Source organism: Cuculus canorus, chromosome 1, assembly GCF_017976375.1.
Source record: "Cuculus canorus isolate bCucCan1 chromosome 1, bCucCan1.pri, whole genome shotgun sequence".
Taxonomy (NCBI): domain Eukaryota; kingdom Metazoa; phylum Chordata; class Aves; order Cuculiformes; family Cuculidae; genus Cuculus; species Cuculus canorus.
Genome location: NC_071401.1, coordinates 192,140,559 through 192,158,091, shown reverse-complemented (window position 1 = coordinate 192,158,091; position 17,533 = coordinate 192,140,559). Strand labels below are relative to the sequence as shown.

The 17,533-nt window shown below is 40.5% G+C and overlaps 1 protein-coding gene across 1 annotated transcript in view; it reads left to right on the top strand.

Moving 5' to 3' along the window:
* Nucleotides 1-17,533, top strand: part of LOC104056080 (sucrase-isomaltase, intestinal) — a 59,535-nt gene that overhangs the window by 22,951 nt on the left and 19,051 nt on the right. Inside the window, exons 8-15 of the mRNA XM_054056476.1 lie at nucleotides 1,822-1,947; nucleotides 2,991-3,122; nucleotides 8,771-8,884; nucleotides 8,978-9,094; nucleotides 9,178-9,262; nucleotides 12,756-12,873; nucleotides 16,150-16,318; nucleotides 16,849-16,965. Of these exons, the coding sequence (XP_053912451.1) occupies nucleotides 1,822-1,947; nucleotides 2,991-3,122; nucleotides 8,771-8,884; nucleotides 8,978-9,094; nucleotides 9,178-9,262; nucleotides 12,756-12,873; nucleotides 16,150-16,318; nucleotides 16,849-16,965 (978 nt within the window). The remainder of the gene's footprint in view (nucleotides 1-1,821; nucleotides 1,948-2,990; nucleotides 3,123-8,770; nucleotides 8,885-8,977; nucleotides 9,095-9,177; nucleotides 9,263-12,755; nucleotides 12,874-16,149; nucleotides 16,319-16,848; nucleotides 16,966-17,533) is intronic.

The window sequence follows — 17,533 nt, the reverse complement described above, 5'->3', positions numbered from 1 at the left end:
ATAAGTCATGGGTGCTTACTAGTTACTTGATTTTCATGTGTTGCCTGCAAGGATGTTAGAAATCCTGAGCAGAGGTTGGTTTCATGAGACCTAACTGTTTAAAACTGGAGTAAGAATTTCAAGAGATGTCTTCCAGAAAACACCAATGTGTACTAATGAGGTAAGGCCAGATTTCAAATTATTTCCGGAACAGACACATCATGGTTGCTTGCTGCTTGTCCCAGGTTGCCAGAGCAGCTCTCACAGGGGGAAGCAGAGCAGGATGCCTCACTCCCCTGTGCTCTAAATCGAGTTTCCTCATGTAATTTACAGTTGGATTATATGGAACCAGTCGAAATTAAATACTTATAAAATCACATTTAACTTGTTACCTCATGTTTCAGTTGAGAATTTCAGGACCAAACAGTAACTCTGACCTTGAAGAAGTTTGCCAATGTCCGGCAACACAATGCTGTGGGCCAGCAATAAGAGCAGTCAGCCATAAGTGATTGAATTTCATCAGGGTGATGTGTCAATATAATTAAAATTTCAGAGAGCTCAAATAAACATCAGACTCTCGATGAGTTAGTTCAGCTGGATGTGGTAAAAGAAATTAGCTAAGCTGATGTTGCTGTGTAGTGCCTGAGATTTGCCTGATGTTGACCAAAGGGTTTGTGTTCTGCATGGATGAGGTGGCACAAGGCTCCATGCTGAGTTTCTACAGTCATAGAATCATAGAATAGTTTGGGTTGGAAGGGACATTAAAGATCATCTAGTTCTAACACCCTGCTATGAGCAGGGACACCTCCTACTAGATCAGGCTGCCCAAGGCCCCATTCAACCTGACCTTGAACACCTCCAGGCATGGGGCATCCACAACTTCCATGGACAACCTGTGCCAGTGCCTCACCACTCTCATGGTGAAGAAATTCTTGCTTATGTCTATTCTAAATCTTCTCCTCTCCAGTTTATACCCATTGCCTCTAGTCCTATACCCACAGGTCCCTTCCCAGCTTTCTTGGAGGCCCCCTTCAGGTACTGAAAAGTTGCTGAAAGGTCTCCCTGGAGCCTTCTCTTGTCCAGGCTGAACAACCCCAACTCTCTCAGCCTGTCCTCGTATTGGAGGTACTCCAGCCCTCTGATCATCTTCGTAGCCCTCCTCTGGACCCGTTCCATCAGTTTCATATCCTCCTTATGTTGGGGATTCCAGAACTGGATACAATACTTCAGATAAGGAATAGAGGGGCAGAATGACTTCCCTCGCTCTGCTGGCCACACTTCTTTTGATGCAGCCCAGGATACAGTTGGCCTTCTGGGCTGTGAGCGCACATTGCCAGCTCATGTCGACCTTCTTATCAACCAGCACCCCCAAGTCCTTCTCTGCAGGGCTGCTCTCAATCACATCATCCCCCATCCTGTACTGAAACCGAGGATTGCCCCGACCCAGGTGCAGGACCTTGCACTTGGCCTGCACTGTAAGTGAAGGCACGTGCTACCGTGTGGAGGCAGAGATCTCAGCGAGACTCTCATTTAACCTTAGCCTGGGTTTTATGTACTGTGTCTTTCACTGGGGTGTTCTGGCAATTGATACACGGTGAAGGTGTCACTCAGAGCTTCTGCTCAGGACAACGGTTCCCCAGGAGAAGTGCTTTTCTGAAGCCAAGCGTACCATATAGGGAGTCATTCCAAGACAGGGAGAAGTATTTCATGGGTATGTGATACTTGTGCCCTGATCTTCACAGCTTCCATGTGCTGGGAGACTCTCGTGGTGTTTTGTAATAACTTCTCTCCAGCATCTTCATCTTACTCTTTACATTTCTGTATTCCTCCTTCCTGCCATAGGCCATTGGACGCCCACACATGCCTGCCTACTGGTCGCTGGGATTTCAGCTCTCTCGCTGGGGTTATGGAAGCATTGATGTTTTAAAGAAAACTGTTGATCGCATGCACTACTATGATATCCCATATGTAAGTATGAATTTTTCACTGTGTATGCTATTTTACATTCCAAAGGGAGATGAATAAAATTATAATAGAGGAAAACTGATTATCCTGCAAAGAGAATTGTAGAATAAAAAGATGGTCATGATGCTATGTAGTAGTTTTGCATGTAACATCTTTATAATGCTTAAAAGAACATTTAAAGCTGGCTTTGAACATGAGGTTTAAGAACTACTTTTGGCTGCATAGCAGGTGATTCTGGTGTGGATTTACTGTTGTTCAGTTTGAGGTGTTAGCATTTTGAAAATAAATTATGGTACTTCTGATGTATATCACTGCCAAACAGCTGCTAAGCCAGGACTTCTACATTTCCATTTGGTCCATTGCTACCATGTAAATTTATAGGAGCTGAATTTGACCTGATTATTATTTACAGTTATAATAGCCAATCTCTTAGGTTTCATTTCATATGTTAGTTAACTTTCAGAAATGCAGTTGCACTCATTCTGATCTTCCATATAAAATATTTAAATCATAAAATAGCTTGGGTTAGAAGGGACATTTAAAGGTCATCTAGTCCAACCGCCCTACAGAAGAAGGGACATCTTTTACTTGATCAGGCTGCTCAGAGCCCCATCCAACTTGACCTTGAATGTTTTCAGGGATGAAGCTTCTACCACCTCTCTGGGCAAGCTGTTTCAGTGTTTCACCACCCTCAACATAAAAAATTTCTTCCTTATATCTGGTCTGAATCTACCCTCTTTTAGTTTTAAACCATCACTCCTTGCACTATCACAACAGGCCCTCTTAATCTGTTTCCATCTTTCTTATAAGTCCCCTTCTAGTACTGAAAGGCTGCAATAAGGTTTCACCAGAGCCTTCTCCAGGCTGAATGACCCCAACTTTCTCAGCCTTTCTTTCAGGATGGAACACAGGACAGGTGGTCCATCCCTCTGATAGTTTTTGTGGCCTTCCTCTGGACTCACTCCAAGAGGACCATGTCTTTTCTGTGCTGAGGACTCCAGAGCAGAATGCAGTACTCACGTGATGTTTACTTTTAAAATGTTTAGGATGTCCAGCATCTTGATATTGACTACATGGAACGTCGCTTGGACTTTACTTATGACAAAGTGAATTATGCAGGACTGCCAGAGTACCTCCAGCAGCTGAAGAAGGAAGGAATGCATAATGTCGTGATTCTGGTAAATTAACAATGTTGCTAATTATTTCTGCATTTCTAAGGACTATTTGCTGCATAGTGTTCATAGCAGTATCTAGGAGCTAATTCACGCATACTATTGTAGAAGATTTTCCATTTTTATTGTTTGTTGAGAAAAGCTACAACATATTTCATATTTAAATGTGTTGCATCTATCAGATAGCTGTGTACCAGCACCATTACTATACTGTAATGTTATTTCTCTTTCATCTTTTTTTCCACTCAGCTACTAGAAATTTTGCCTCTGTTCAGGGCTGAGTTGAGATAGGATTGCTTTAATGCAAGTCTTTTCCTGAAAAAACAAATTAGCTTAATATGCACACAAAACCCAATAGAATAGTGGAAAAAACCTACAAATACCTCATAATCACTCTGGAGAGCCAGTAACTGCTGTTCACATTGCCTTTTAGTCTGCATTAACGTAAGAGAGGTTTGTTTGCATGAAAATTGGTGAAAATATATGTTGAACCTGTAACCAATGAATGAATTTGGGCAGAAGTGAAAATCAGGGATTTCCGTCCTCTCTCATAAGTTTTTCCAACAAAGATTGCTGCTTCCCTTTAGCAAGTTCCCATATGTGTCCTTGCACTGAAATTATTTTTTCCCACAGTAGCTAAGTGAGTGCCAATGGTGTCAAGGAAGTTGAAGGCCAGAAATTAAATAACAGTCCTTTATAGATGCATAAGACCTGGCCAAGCATAGGCTGGAGAAGTCACACCACCTGGGAGGAACAAGATGGGAAGGTTCGGGAGTGATGAGACTTGGAGTAGTGCACAAAGGTGTGAAACATCACCACAGAGAAGGGAGGTGCAAATTGCTCTCTATAACCACCAAGGACATGATAAGAAGTGCTTTAAATTGCAGCAGAAGAGATTGGAAGTAAGCACTAGGATAGAACTGCCTGTCTGCAAGGCGAGAAATCAGGAGCCATCTGCCCAGGGCCAGGGGTTCCTCCCTGATTGGGTGTTGCAAACAAATATGTTTTCCCTCAGCTTTTTCTGCTAGGCTAAAGGAACTGAAGTATTGTTTTTTCTCTTTTTATCTTGTGAGGTCTTCAGATCTCACTGAAGAAGCCCTCCCTCACATGTGCCCTATTTTGAATGCATTTGCATGTATAGCAGATGATTTTACAGCATTTCAGCCAATGCTCCCACAGTTTTTGGAGAGTGACAAAATATTTCCTTCATTCTGCTAAAAATATCTTGTATGACAAAGCCCTGTATCATTTGCCTACATTATATTGGTGGCTTGTACTTGTAAGGAGAACAATTAATCCAACTGAATCAAGAATGGACAGGCCACTAATGTTTGGGCCCTAAGGTGATCCAGTTCTTTTAAAATAAGGGCCACATTCCTCATCTTGTCGTAGGGGTTCTGTCAAAGGCTTGTGGCAAGAAAGACTGAATAATGGAGTACTAAATTGTGGGACAGTTCCTCTTTCACTTGTGGTGGTGTATCAGGTGCTTACTGGAGTCAAGATAACTCTAAGTTACTGCAATTTCCTCATCTAAAAGTTGTATTATCATGTCAAATCAATAGTTTAAGTCAGAACTGCTTCCCTGTCCTTGTTTTTCCCTCCACAATTTATTGTAAAGTTTAGCTTATTACTGAGGATGGACTAGTCACCACCGCGGATACTCATACTAGTATTTTCTTTTTGAAATACAGTGACAAGGTTTTCTGTTCTGTAGTCTACTGTGGTGGGGTTTTTTGGTAGTTTCCTTAAAAATACCTTCTCTGTATTTATTACTGGCCTAATCTTCCCTTTGTTATACTATAATTACATTCGCTTCTAGAAAAAAACCCACAGCCCAGTGATCAATTACATACGGTTAGTGGAAATAGCAGCCTACACTGAGCACTATTTGCTGGCAATTTGTCCTCAGAGATACATTCCAGTGAAGGTCCCAGTTCTTCTGCAGCTGTTAATCATGAGAAGATCCAGGGTGCAGTAGTGAAAACAGTTTCCATCAGTGGAGCTCCAAGACGCAGAGTTTAAATAGTAACAAGTTACTAATCACTCTGATGGAGAGCAAATTCAAGACAAAAACAATCCAAAATTAAATGAATGCATCATTGTAAATAATGAAGGAAGCAGTAGATAAGCACATGTGCTGTCAGGACTGAGTAGTCTTTCCAGCTAGGAGGCAGTTTGGGCTCCCTTTATCCTCAATACTGCTCTAAAAATTATCTGATCTCCTAGGGCTGGTAACGTCAAATGTTTCTTCTTGCCTGTTTATGGGTTTACCGCAAGAAAGTTTGCAGGACATGAATACTTTGGCAAAATAACATGAGTTTGGGGTAGCTTTTCCTGTGCATACTCTGGCCTTTCAGTAAATGCATAGTAGTCACTTCTTTCTCTCAGTTCAGATGCCTCCAGTTGTTGTTGTGCACTTGCTGCTAGGTAAGAAGCTACAGTCAGGGTATAGGGAGTGAGCTATGTTATCTTCTTACTCATGAGTTCAACAAGATTTTCAAAGCCCTTTCAGTTTCTCAGATGGTGTATGCTACAGCAGTGCAACGAGCTGTTGCCAGATGAATCTAAATCTATAGGCTGGTGCAAGGAATATAACAACAGTTCTTAATTCATGTAACAAGCTAATGGAATCCAGATAGGAGACCCTTCTTTTCCTCCTTCCACTAACCTGTAACTAAGGACAATCTTCTGTTCTTTAGACAAGCTTGTGAAAAATAACAAAAGCTGATCCAGTTTGTCCTTCATTTTTTAACAGCTAATGGAAAATATAGGTTGTTCTGCTAGTGACATTTTCTATTTTCACTCTATTACAGTTGCTAATATTTCTGTCAAACTCAGATTGTTGGTGTTCTTTAGTGATGTAAAGCATCCCTATGAGTCTGGATCTAGAATAGTATGGAAGGTTTCATTACCAAGTGACATCAAAGTCATTCAAACTGTCACCAAAGCAAGAATAATCCAGTTTGATACCAAAAAGAACAATTTTCTATTTAGATTCCCTTTGGGTATTGACAGTAATGGTGAGATCCTGAAGTGCAGCACTTTGTTGCCTCCCTCAAGTTGATTTCAGGAAATGTGCTCTGACTGCAATCACTGAGCATCATGCAAAACTTCTAGTAAATGGATTTGAGGGAGATTGGTTCAGTCCTTGTCTCAGACTGCTATGGTCACAAGCAAAGTGCAGATCCTGAGAGCCAGCAGTATTAACACTGGTAACCTGCCTGAGGACGGGACGCTGTATTTGGTGGTGCCATCACTGCTGACGTGGCTGGTGGCTCACCATCACGAAGTCCTGACCCCACACTTGCATCCAATATTGAGAGACCTCTGTACCTATTGTCACATTGATAGTACCATGGCCCCATTAGTGGGGTCTCTAAATGCAGTCCTTCGGCACTTCTCTCTCCTGATCTCTTTCAGAGGCCACCTTCATTTAAGCGAAATTTTCTCTAGGAGTGTTAGTACTTGGTCATCATTATTGCACTGAATAATATGCATGTTTCAGCTGAGTCAGAACTAATATATTCTTTAGAAACAAAGAAAGAAGTTCTAATAGTAATAATGACTACGAAGTAAAATGATAAACGTTACTGAAGAGAAACCTTAATGAAAGACCTTGTATACCTTCCATTAAATCACACTAAAAATAGACATATCTAGGAACGACATGAGTGACAAATCAATTAAAATTCAATAGCAACATACTCATGATTTAAAACAACACTTGATATCTTTAACATTTTAAAGTCCACCTCTATGAGCTCTAGAGGCTAGAATTTCCAGCGATGAGTTTTTCTAGGCGTGCGTCAAAATTTGTTTGGGGCCATAGGTGGGTGTGCATTGGTCTGGATAAGTGCCAGTTGCCCCCAGGTCTCAGGGCAGTCAGTTGGAGTTTGGGATGATCAGCACCTCCTCTCCAAGAGCTGCTGAAAAGATGAGTTATGGGAGATTTAATAGACTTGATCTTCCTTCTCCACAAACAAACTCTGAATGCACGAGAGGGTTTTGTTCTCTTTAGGACAATACTAAGCCTGCATAATACATTAGGTTTATGCAATGGAATAACCTTTCAGCTGAAGGAAACCAGGAGTTTGGATTAGGAGTACCTAATTATTCTGACTTTTTCCAGCCTTCAAGCCCCTTGAGAGACATCTTTTCTACAATTACAAGATAATTACTGCAGATAGACCGTTTCCCCTTTTTCAAAACTGAACTATTAAACAAGTTTAAAACTTAATGGACACTTATACTCTTTATGGAGATGACACTGGAGCTAGATAGTTGAAGTTGAACAGAATTTTGCACTTCAGGTAGGGATTTAGTGGAGAGGGGTGGTATTTATGAGGCATGGAAGAATGTACTCTCCTCACTAGAGTTATGCCTATCGTAGGGCTTGCATGTAAATCATGCAATTAATATAGGTGTTAAAATGAATTTTAAAACATACTTATAAAGAAATTTATGATTTAGGGTCAGGTATTTTTTGTTCTTAAGAAGTTTATTAGTTAGACTTCTACCATGTTTTAGTTAAAGTTCACTTAAATTATTGCACAAACTACAAGTGAATGGAAGAATTTTTTCTGTGGTGTTTTTCTCCATTGTCCTCCATATAACTGGAAGGTTTTTGCCTTAAGCAGAACTAGAGGGAATAATATTTTCTAAGAGAAAACTGAAGAATTCTCTTGTTCTAAAATGGCTGCAGTCCTTCTCTGTTCTTAATAACACAAAGCAGGTAGATAGTTGCTTCCTATTAGGGACATATTGGAAAGCACACTTACCTCCTTTTAGTCCCAGCTGACTGCTGAGTGGCATTGAATAGTACCTCTTAATTCACTGACATCTCAAAATATTCCTAACTTCATTTCTTACTGGCATGGTGGGCCACCATCTTCCCCAGGAGTAGATTAGGCTTCTTTTTGATGAACTTGGTGCTTACCAATAACCGTCCTAGGGTAGAAAAGCTGGTGGTGTCAATGCCACTGGGAGTAATGGGAGATGGTGACTACCTCAAGGAATGAAAGGGGCAGCAAGGACGAGCTATGGGGTATAAAATGCGCTAGTCTTCGTGCCTTGGAAGAATAGAGATATATGACCCCTTAGATATGCATGAGTTGAGTTACTCTGCACCAGACTGGCATAAATTACCCTTCTCTGACATTGAAAGGATGGTTAGTGAGGTCATTTTGAGGTTGGATGTGTCCCGACTTCAAGCTCCTTGAGAAGTTCTAGTTATTCCAGCATTGAACTGCTGATGCTGAAGCAAATGGAATGAGGATTACCTTGAAGGAAACCCAGAGATGTCCAGTTTTGGCACCCCACTCTGCTAAGCATAAGCGCTGGCAGAAGGGAAAGTAAGATCTAGTGTCCTTTAAAAACATTTGAATATAGAATGTCTAAAAAATAAAAAAACCTGTAAGGGTATTTAATAATTTCACATCACTTTTGCTGTGTAGAAGTACTCACATCTTATCTTAATGACTTTTCATAATTATTACATGCTGTCAACTCTTTGTAGATTTTAATGCTGTTTTTTCCCAAGAATATTGCAATCCACGTTAAGAATATAATCAATTTTTTTTTTTCTAAAATACACAAATAGAAAAGTAATTATTACCCTTAGAATTTCAATAATGGAAGTGTAATCACTGTTTCAGGACCCTTTTATAACTAAGGATGAAGAACCAGGCACTTACAGACCTTATGATCTCGGACAGGAAATGGGAGTCTGGGTGAACAACTCTGATGGCGTAACTCCTGCTATTGGGAAGGTCAGTTTATTAAATTTTCTTTGTTTTGATGTGATAAAGCAGCTATGCAACAGTAATGTGAAGATAACCAGTTGTTATATCCGTGAATTCTAGGCCTGGCCTCCTGGAGACTCAGTGTTTCCCGACTACACCAACCCCAGGACAGTTGAGTGGTGGACCCAGATGTGTCTGGAGTTTAAGGATGTCCTTGACTACGATGGAATCTGGATTGTATGTCCCATTAAATTTGCACTGCCTTCTTTTAGAAAAAGGAAGCAAGGTTTTTGACACGTATCTCTCTTTATTTATTGAAGGATATGAACGAGCCGTCCAATTTCTTAAGAGGACAGTATCCTGGATGTGCTGCCAATGATATCAATAACCCCCCTTATATTCCTAGTAAGTAGAGTTTCCTTGACGCTTTTTTTTTTTTTTTTTTTTTTTTTTTAAATAATGGATAGGCAATTATTTGAGGAAAAAAGTCATCCTTGAATTTTCCATCTTTCCCTGCCTGTTCTGTGCATTTAGTTCTGTGCATCAGGACTCCGATGGCTCAGCTTTGGTGGAGTATCAAATATAAGCTGCTTTCCTCTATCAATGGGACTGCCTTGTAACAAGACTAGAAAAAAGGCCTTCCCTGCCATTCTCTGAGCAACGGGTCTGCACCAGAGAAAGGTCAAGATACCTTTACACTGTAACTCAGCTGCAGATTTATGGAAGGAGTAATCCTTCTGCCTTACCATCCCTGCTGTTAGTCTCAGAGTTGGGCATAATAAGGTAGAAGGAATCTCCCTGATGCCTTAAGTCAACATCTTTTCTTTCTCTTAGGAAAGAAATTGTCATCGCCTTACTAGAGATAGGCTATAAATAAGTTTAAAAATGCACAAGCCTATGGGAGACCGATAGGAATGGGAACACCTCTTCCAGTAGCCAAGTTCATGACATGCTCATTCTCCTCCAGGAAGCCATGAGTATTTAAAATTAGTGCCAGTGGTCCTGGCAATTAACCCAGCCAACATTTCCCCAGGAAGGCTCTGCTGCCCAGGCAATGCTAATTTGCAGCAGGAAGTTGATACGTAAGTGAGTTATTGACAGTGAAGTGTTGAAAATATCCCCTTTTCCCCTTCAGGCTGTTTTACTGTCATGTGAATTTCTCATATTATTTATTAAATCTCACTTCTTTTCACTCTGAATACAAGAAAAACAGAAACATAAGTATGACAACATGTTATAAAAAGATTGTAAATGATTGCAATCAGAAGCAGAGCTTTTAGTTGGATGAGGCCTTGAGCAAACTAGTGGAAGGTGTCACCCTCCACGGCAGAGGGGGGAGGTTGGAACAGGATGATCTTCAAGGCCCCTTCCAACCCAACCCATTCTATGATTCTACAATAATTATGATTTTGGTGTTTGCTTTCTCTGTGGGGGAACCACTGAATGCAACTGTTGTATACTTGGGTCTTGCCATTAACCAAAGCCCAGGAGCTGAAGAGACATTTCAACCCTTGCCTTAAGTTACCTCCATTTCTGTCAGTATTCAGAGCTGAAAAAAAGGTGTGAGACTTTGGGGAATATGGGCAAAACAGCAGAGCTTCCTTGAGGGGTGAACCCATGAAGAGGCTTCTGGGCCATGAAGCTGAGTTTTGCAACAACTAGCAATGAAGTTTTTAAGCTGTTATAGAGGAGTTAGGCTTAAACACCTAGATATCCACTAGATATCTACATGACATGTAACAACAACAAGGAGTACTGAAGACAGTTGTATTTTGAGCTCAGTTTCTCTCTTTGACTTGTTCCTTCTCATGAAAGAATGCACCCACTTCTGCTTGTGATTCACCGTGTTAGTCTCCTTTCTGCAGACAGGTGGCATTTTTTCCAAGGCGTAGCAGACCCAATTTCAACCAGTGTTTAAGGGCTTTCTTTTACATTCCACTTTATGCCAACGTTGCATGCCTTTGCCTGTTGAAGCCTTTGACTGGTGTAGCTGTGTGGTGGGACCTAAGCTATAAGCTATAAGTCCAACAAGACATTAGGAACTTCCTGAGGTTGGAAGGGTTTTGAGGGCTCATTGTTGTCTTACTTGACTGAATCTGTGCAATTCCCAGTCTCCATGCCTCAGGCTCTTCAGCAATGTAGCCTTCACCCTGCTTATTTTGATTATAAACACGATTACACATAACTGTGGTTTGAACTTATAAAAACAGATGTCCTTCAAATCAATTTTCTATAAAACACTTTATATTGACAATTAATATGCAATTGTAGTCTGTATTACTGAAGCAGAATACAGAATATTCAGAATAAGAACGAAGCATGAAAATACGCCTCATGCGGCAGCATTTTCTTTAGTATTCCAACTTTAATTTTATGGAGCTAAAAATTAAGTGCCACTGGGACACTAAATGTGACTTTCACCAGGACCTTAGTATTTTCTTCAAAATGATATCAGTCAAAAGTTACTTGGAAATTGCCTGTAAATAAAGTTATTTCTGAAGCAGATCATCTACACTGGAGTCTTTGTCTCTAAAGATCAGACATAGGGACTCCAGCAGTGGTAGCACAGCAGAGCAGAAAGGCTAGTCGACTTTCAGGTATGGAGAAATGTGCTTTGTAGTAATGAGCTGCAAACATACAGTAAAGTGCAATTAGGCAGTCAGATTGCTTGCTGAGGGAGAGATATTTACAATAGTACATGCTACTAATTAAGCATGCAAAAGAAGAATATCTGAGAATCTACTGTCTTTTTTCGAGAGGATTTTAGTTTTCACATATTCAACTCCATCTCTAAAAATAAATACATTGTATAAACCAAATATCTGACCTGTCCAATTTCTGCTGAACTTCAAATGACATTTTCATGGAGGTTACCCGCAGAGCACGAGAATCACATTTTCCACACCAAATGGGCTTTGCCAGCATCCCCTTAATATGGGATCAAAGACCAGGCATCATCTATGCAGTCAATTTGTGCCTCATATTGCTTCCCCTTGGCTCGGCTAAACAGGTGCTGTGCCAGCGATGTGAGGTCTACCCCTATTACTGAAGGCAAAAGCTACCGCTGCCTCCACTGTCTGTGACCTGCTAATGGAAAGAGTTCCTGGATAGTCCATCTGCATGGGGGTATACCCGTTATAATCTGTCCTTGCTCTCTCCTGTGCAGTGTATCGGGCCATAACAGATGGCACTCTGTGGACTGCTGCACCTCATGCCTTTTCCCCCTCTGCACATCTCTGACACTCCCGGCTCATCGTTGGCAATGGTGCTTGGGACTGTGTCATTAGTCCTCCTGTCTTTTAGCCTTAGATGCCTCAGGGGAAGATAGAGGCCATGCTGCAGCTTAAGTGTGAACTTTGCCATGATGGAGCAGAATTGTGCTGCCTACCTATGTCTGCAGTTGAGTGACACACAGACCAAGGTCTTGTGATTTCACACAACCACACAAGTTCCCTGGCACGTGAATTTCAGGTTTTGATTTTTCTTTTCCTTGCAGCATCTTTGATGTTAAGTAAAATGTATCACTACGTAGAAGAATATGTGGATATATTCTTAATTCATCAGTGCAGAAATTTTCTTTCTGGCTATTACTTACTGGTTACATGATATCTGTACAGATGTTTTGAATTATTGGACATAGAACCTGAAATTTGTTAGTAGTGTCTACACAGTCTGAGGTTTACACCCCTCTGAGGACACGTACCTGTCTGCGAGCAGGTATTCCTGGCTACATGGTGATGTCTGATCAGTACAGGTCCAGCACTTCTTCCTCTTCCGTAATTCTTTGGTGTTTTCACTCTGAAATGAGTAGAAATATGAAGGGATCTTTGTGATAAGAGATAATTTTAAGAGAGAATTGTGATGCATATAACTTTACAATGTTTTATACCCCTCTTAGACATTTCTGATCGTTCCCTGGCACAAAAGACATTATGTCCTGACTCCAGAACTTACCTTGGAGAGCACTATAACACGCACTCTCTCTTCGGCTGGTCACAGACAGAGCCAACTTTCCAGTAAGTTTTCTAAGTATTTCTAAGCAGATTTCAGGTGATTGAAATACAGGTTAAAAGCTGCTGATGTTACCTGGGAAAACTGTAATAATATCTAATAAGAAACAGCCCCATGCTTCATTTTACTGTTCATCATTACTAAGGAGTTTCAAAAAGAATAGAATGTTGGAAGAAGAAACAAAATCTTTTCCAATTTTAGTTTTCTTAGCTAAAATAAAGATCCACTTGTAGGGCCTAACTCTTCAGCAGCTGCTTTTGTATAACGAGAGCAAGATGTTCGTATCCTCTGTTAGAGCTGTTTGCGTACAGCTGCTGCAGAATCAGCCTTGTGTGGTGCCACGGGAATTTTTCCATCCCTTCATTACAGTAGCCTAAGCAGAGGAGTTTCTATCATTACCAGTGAAGGATCTGAGCTGTGCAGCTCCCTCTGGTTCTTGGCAAGCAACAGTTTGCGCTTTGGCTAGGGGCTTATTTGCTCCAGGAGGACAGAGCTGCATTGCAGCACAGTTGCTGTCGGCTACTGTAAAACTCATTTTGCAGCTGGGAAGCACTCAGGCTGCTGCTGTAAAGTTGGACTGACAGCAGAGAGCTAGCTGTTGGATTAAATCAAATGAGCACATCATGCCTTTTCCAGCAGAGACTGAGATAGAACATGGATGGATAAGTTTAGTATCGCAATGTAAGCGTCAAAGTAGGGGTCCTTGTGTTGGCTTATTTCAGTATTTAGTGCTCATTTTCAGCATTTTTATTGTGATAGCATCCAGAGGACAGGGCTCAGTGAGCCTGCTTGCACTGCTGATGTATTTTATATGCCAAGCCAGGGGGAAGGAAAGCACTGAGTAAAAGCTAGAAGCAGTTTGCCAGCTCTTGTGGGCTTGTCTGAAGAGCAGCTTGGCTCTCAAGAGAAGGAGCAGAAAGCCCTGAAACCCCAGATCTTGCTGGCCATTAAGCACAGCTAGGACATGTGGGACTTAGCATGGTTCTGGGACCTCTATGCCCAGTCTCAGCGAAGCTCCTCCCATTCCTGGTGTCTCCACTGGATTTTGTCACCTGCATACTGGGGTCCCACAGAACACCTAACTGCACACTGTCTTGGTAACACTGTTCAAACAGAGGTTTTGGATTTGCCCACTTTCTAGAGCCAATTGTTTCAGTTTTATTCAGGCTCTGTGCTGGCAAAGCTAGTTGTCTGAGGAATTTAGCAGGAGAAGCCCCATGTGTGGGCACATCTGCTCTGGCCACTTTGGTGTGTATGGTGTCCCGGTTATGCTAACCTGGACCAATGCCACTGGGACAGACCCTGCTGCATGGCTCCTTGCAGCCCCTGCCAAGGCTGTGAACATTCCCTATTTGTGCAGCATTTGCATCCTGGGCTCCTTCTAGAAGAAACACATCTTATGCTTAGCCAAATGTAGAGAGTTCTTCAAGGCTGAAAAACACCTCAAAAAGCATAACCAGAGGCAGGATTCATTGCAGACCTGGGAAAGAATTCTGTGAAGAATTTTTCATGCATATTTATCCAGCTTTCTCAAACACATTTCTTTTCAAGGCTGTTGTATACCCTTTCTGCATTTGCTCTTCACAAATAATATACTAAATTAAATTACTGACAGGAATATTTAGCAAACCTGCATCACTTGCAGGATATTGGCTGAAAGTGAATGACAAGTTCATAACCATACACAAACAATTCTAAGAATTATTCTAATGCAGCCAGAGAATAGGAAATGTGTCATCTGACTCATGTCAAATGGCTTGGATGTGGATACACAAACTAGCAGCAATCAACTGGTGCATAGCTTAACACCAAGAGTTATTTGCACATGATCTTCTGTAAATAATTTCAATCAACAGATACATTTGACAACATTAGGACCTGTTCAGCAATGACTCACAATAGACTGAAATTTATTCAATAAGTTTCATGTTGCAAATTGTTTATGCAGCTCTGGGTCGTAGATGAATTGATCCACTGTTACCTTCATTAGCACCAGCGCTTGCAAATGGAGCCACTTCTTCTGCACAGGCAGAGGAGAGGACCCGTACTCAGGACATCTCTGAAATGGCTCCAAAACGCCGTTTCTACAAGGCACATGGAGTCTTGTGCACTTATTGGGCCCAGCAGTGCACCTACAACCCAGAAGTAGCATGTCCCACAGAGTTCTTGCAGCGTATGGCCCATAAGGTTGACATGTTCAGGCTTACTTGAAAGCTGTTGGACTTTTTGCTTTGGAAAGAAAAACATTTTAAAGGCTCTGTGCCATTACACAACCAATATCAAACACTGGCCATTACAAATAAGGGTGAAAGAACTCTTGATCAAATCTCATTAAGGAAAAGGAGAAGGAGGTGGAGGGTGAAAAACATGATTAATGTTTCATGCTAGAATTTCTAGCGAATCTAAGTAGTATTGCCTAAATTGTATTAAAGCAGAGCTGAATTTCAGTTCTTGTAATACATAATATTGCAATATGTAATTACCTACAGAGATTATCCTATGCTGAGGAATTATGTAACAGATTTGTTAGTAAGGTACATTACACTTCCTTGATTTTCTAGTGAGGCAGCAAAATTATTTTCAAGAGGCAAGGAAAAATTTATTACACCACTAATTCTGCAATTACACCAGTAATTCTGCAATGAAATCTCATATATCAAAGAATGACAGGAAGCTAGAGGAAATACTACAAGGATGAGGTGACATTTTGAATGATTACATTTTTGCTTTCTGTGTTGATTATTTCTGTCTTAAGACACTAAGATACTGTTTTGATATCATGTGTGTTTTTCTTTTTTTTTTTTTTTTAAACTTTCAGGATACTATATATTTTACTTTCAGGATACTATACTATTTGTTCCAATACAAATCTCTAAATAAATCCCACATTGAAAAAGTATATGTACTATAATGGCTTTTAGGAACATGAAGGACACTAAATTGAATGTAGTACTGAAAGGAAATTGTTTCAATTTTTCCTTTTGAGATGCTATTGAGAATAAATTAAACACAAGCTATTCTTTAGGAAGACCAATAATACCTGAAACAAATTGTTTTGATTATCAAATAGATTTTACTTTTGAGTTGTTGCCACTGCATAGAACTTCCCATTATTTGCTGGTTTGCAGACACATTTTCACATGACTTGGGACCACAATAATTGTTTCACAAATGACAACCCTTCAGATAAAATCATGCCTGAAAGCTCAGGTCGAGGTTGATCATATAACATGTTTGGTTACCATTCTTATTTTTAATGATCTCATTGTTTTTCTTCACAGTGTTGTCCAGCAGGCAACTGGAAAGCGAGCATTTGTCTTGAGTCGATCTACGTTTGTCGGCAGTGGGAAATATGGGGGTCACTGGCTGGGTGACAACTTCTCTCAGTGGAAGGACATGCACTACTCAATCATAGGAATCTTGGAATTCAACCTCTTTGGCATCCCCTATGTAAGTCTGGTGCCCTTCGGCAATTCCTGGCTCATACACAATATCACTTTAAATTAACTCAAACCTTTTCTAAAACAAGCTGCTTGAGACGGCCAACAATAAAGGCCTCCACAGCATAAGGAACTGCAGATTACAAAAAGCTAAATGTCATCAATCTTGGCTGGCTGAAGAGAAACAAAAATAGCACTGCTAGATTCAGATTAAATCACTGCATGCCATCCAAAACTGCTCTCTTTATATTAAGTATTCTATCATTGAGGTCCCTCCATATATTTCTGGTTTTATAGGATGGGCTGGAGAATTTGTAGCATTATTGAAGTGCAGTCAGGTCTTCCACAGTGACGTTAGTGCTCTAGGAGCCAGTTTAATCTCAATCCCAGAAAAATTAATATCATTATGGAACATTCTTATAAAGTCATCAGAAATAGATATCTCTTTCAAAAAAATATTTATATTAACAATCTTCTGTAGTTTCTCATTTTCAGACCTCAGTCACAAACCCTTATCCAATGATTTTATTTTTTCTTTAGATCGGTGCTGATATCTGTGGGTTTAACTACAACACTACATATGAACTCTGCTTGCGCTGGATGCAGCTTGGTTCTTTCTATCCATTTTCCAGAAACCACAATGCAGAGGGAAATAGTGTAAGTAAACATAGTTACACAAAGCCATAGTCTATAATTACAGTAACGATGATGGTGAACTGTATTGTTTCCTCAGAAATTAACATGGCACTCTCAGGTAAACTGAAGTGGTGGGTGAAAAGGAGTGTTACAATGAGAGCAGGAATTACATGGTGAAGTGTAAATGTTTCCTGTCTACAATGTAAAGATAAAATTGAAATGCTGAAAAATACATAGTATCTAACAGCTGAAAGCCATGCAGAAATGTGTACTGTGTACTTTGAATGACAAAAAATGATCTTCCTAAGCTGTTAGTAAGATTCATCCCCTCCACCTTTTACAACTGAAGCCCAGGTTTTATTTAAGAGCCGATGAGCGTCAGCACATTGCCCTACTCCCTCATTTACTTAAATTTTTATTTCAGTACTTCCATAATTATAATAGGTATTCCAGGCAGGGGAGAGATGGCATTATACACCATTCTTGCTGTTTAAAAAGAAGTTCCAGACAAATGCCACAGTTAGAAACTCCAGACAAACATGTGAGAACTCCAAGAGGGCCAGCAATAGTGACAGCATTATTAACCCAG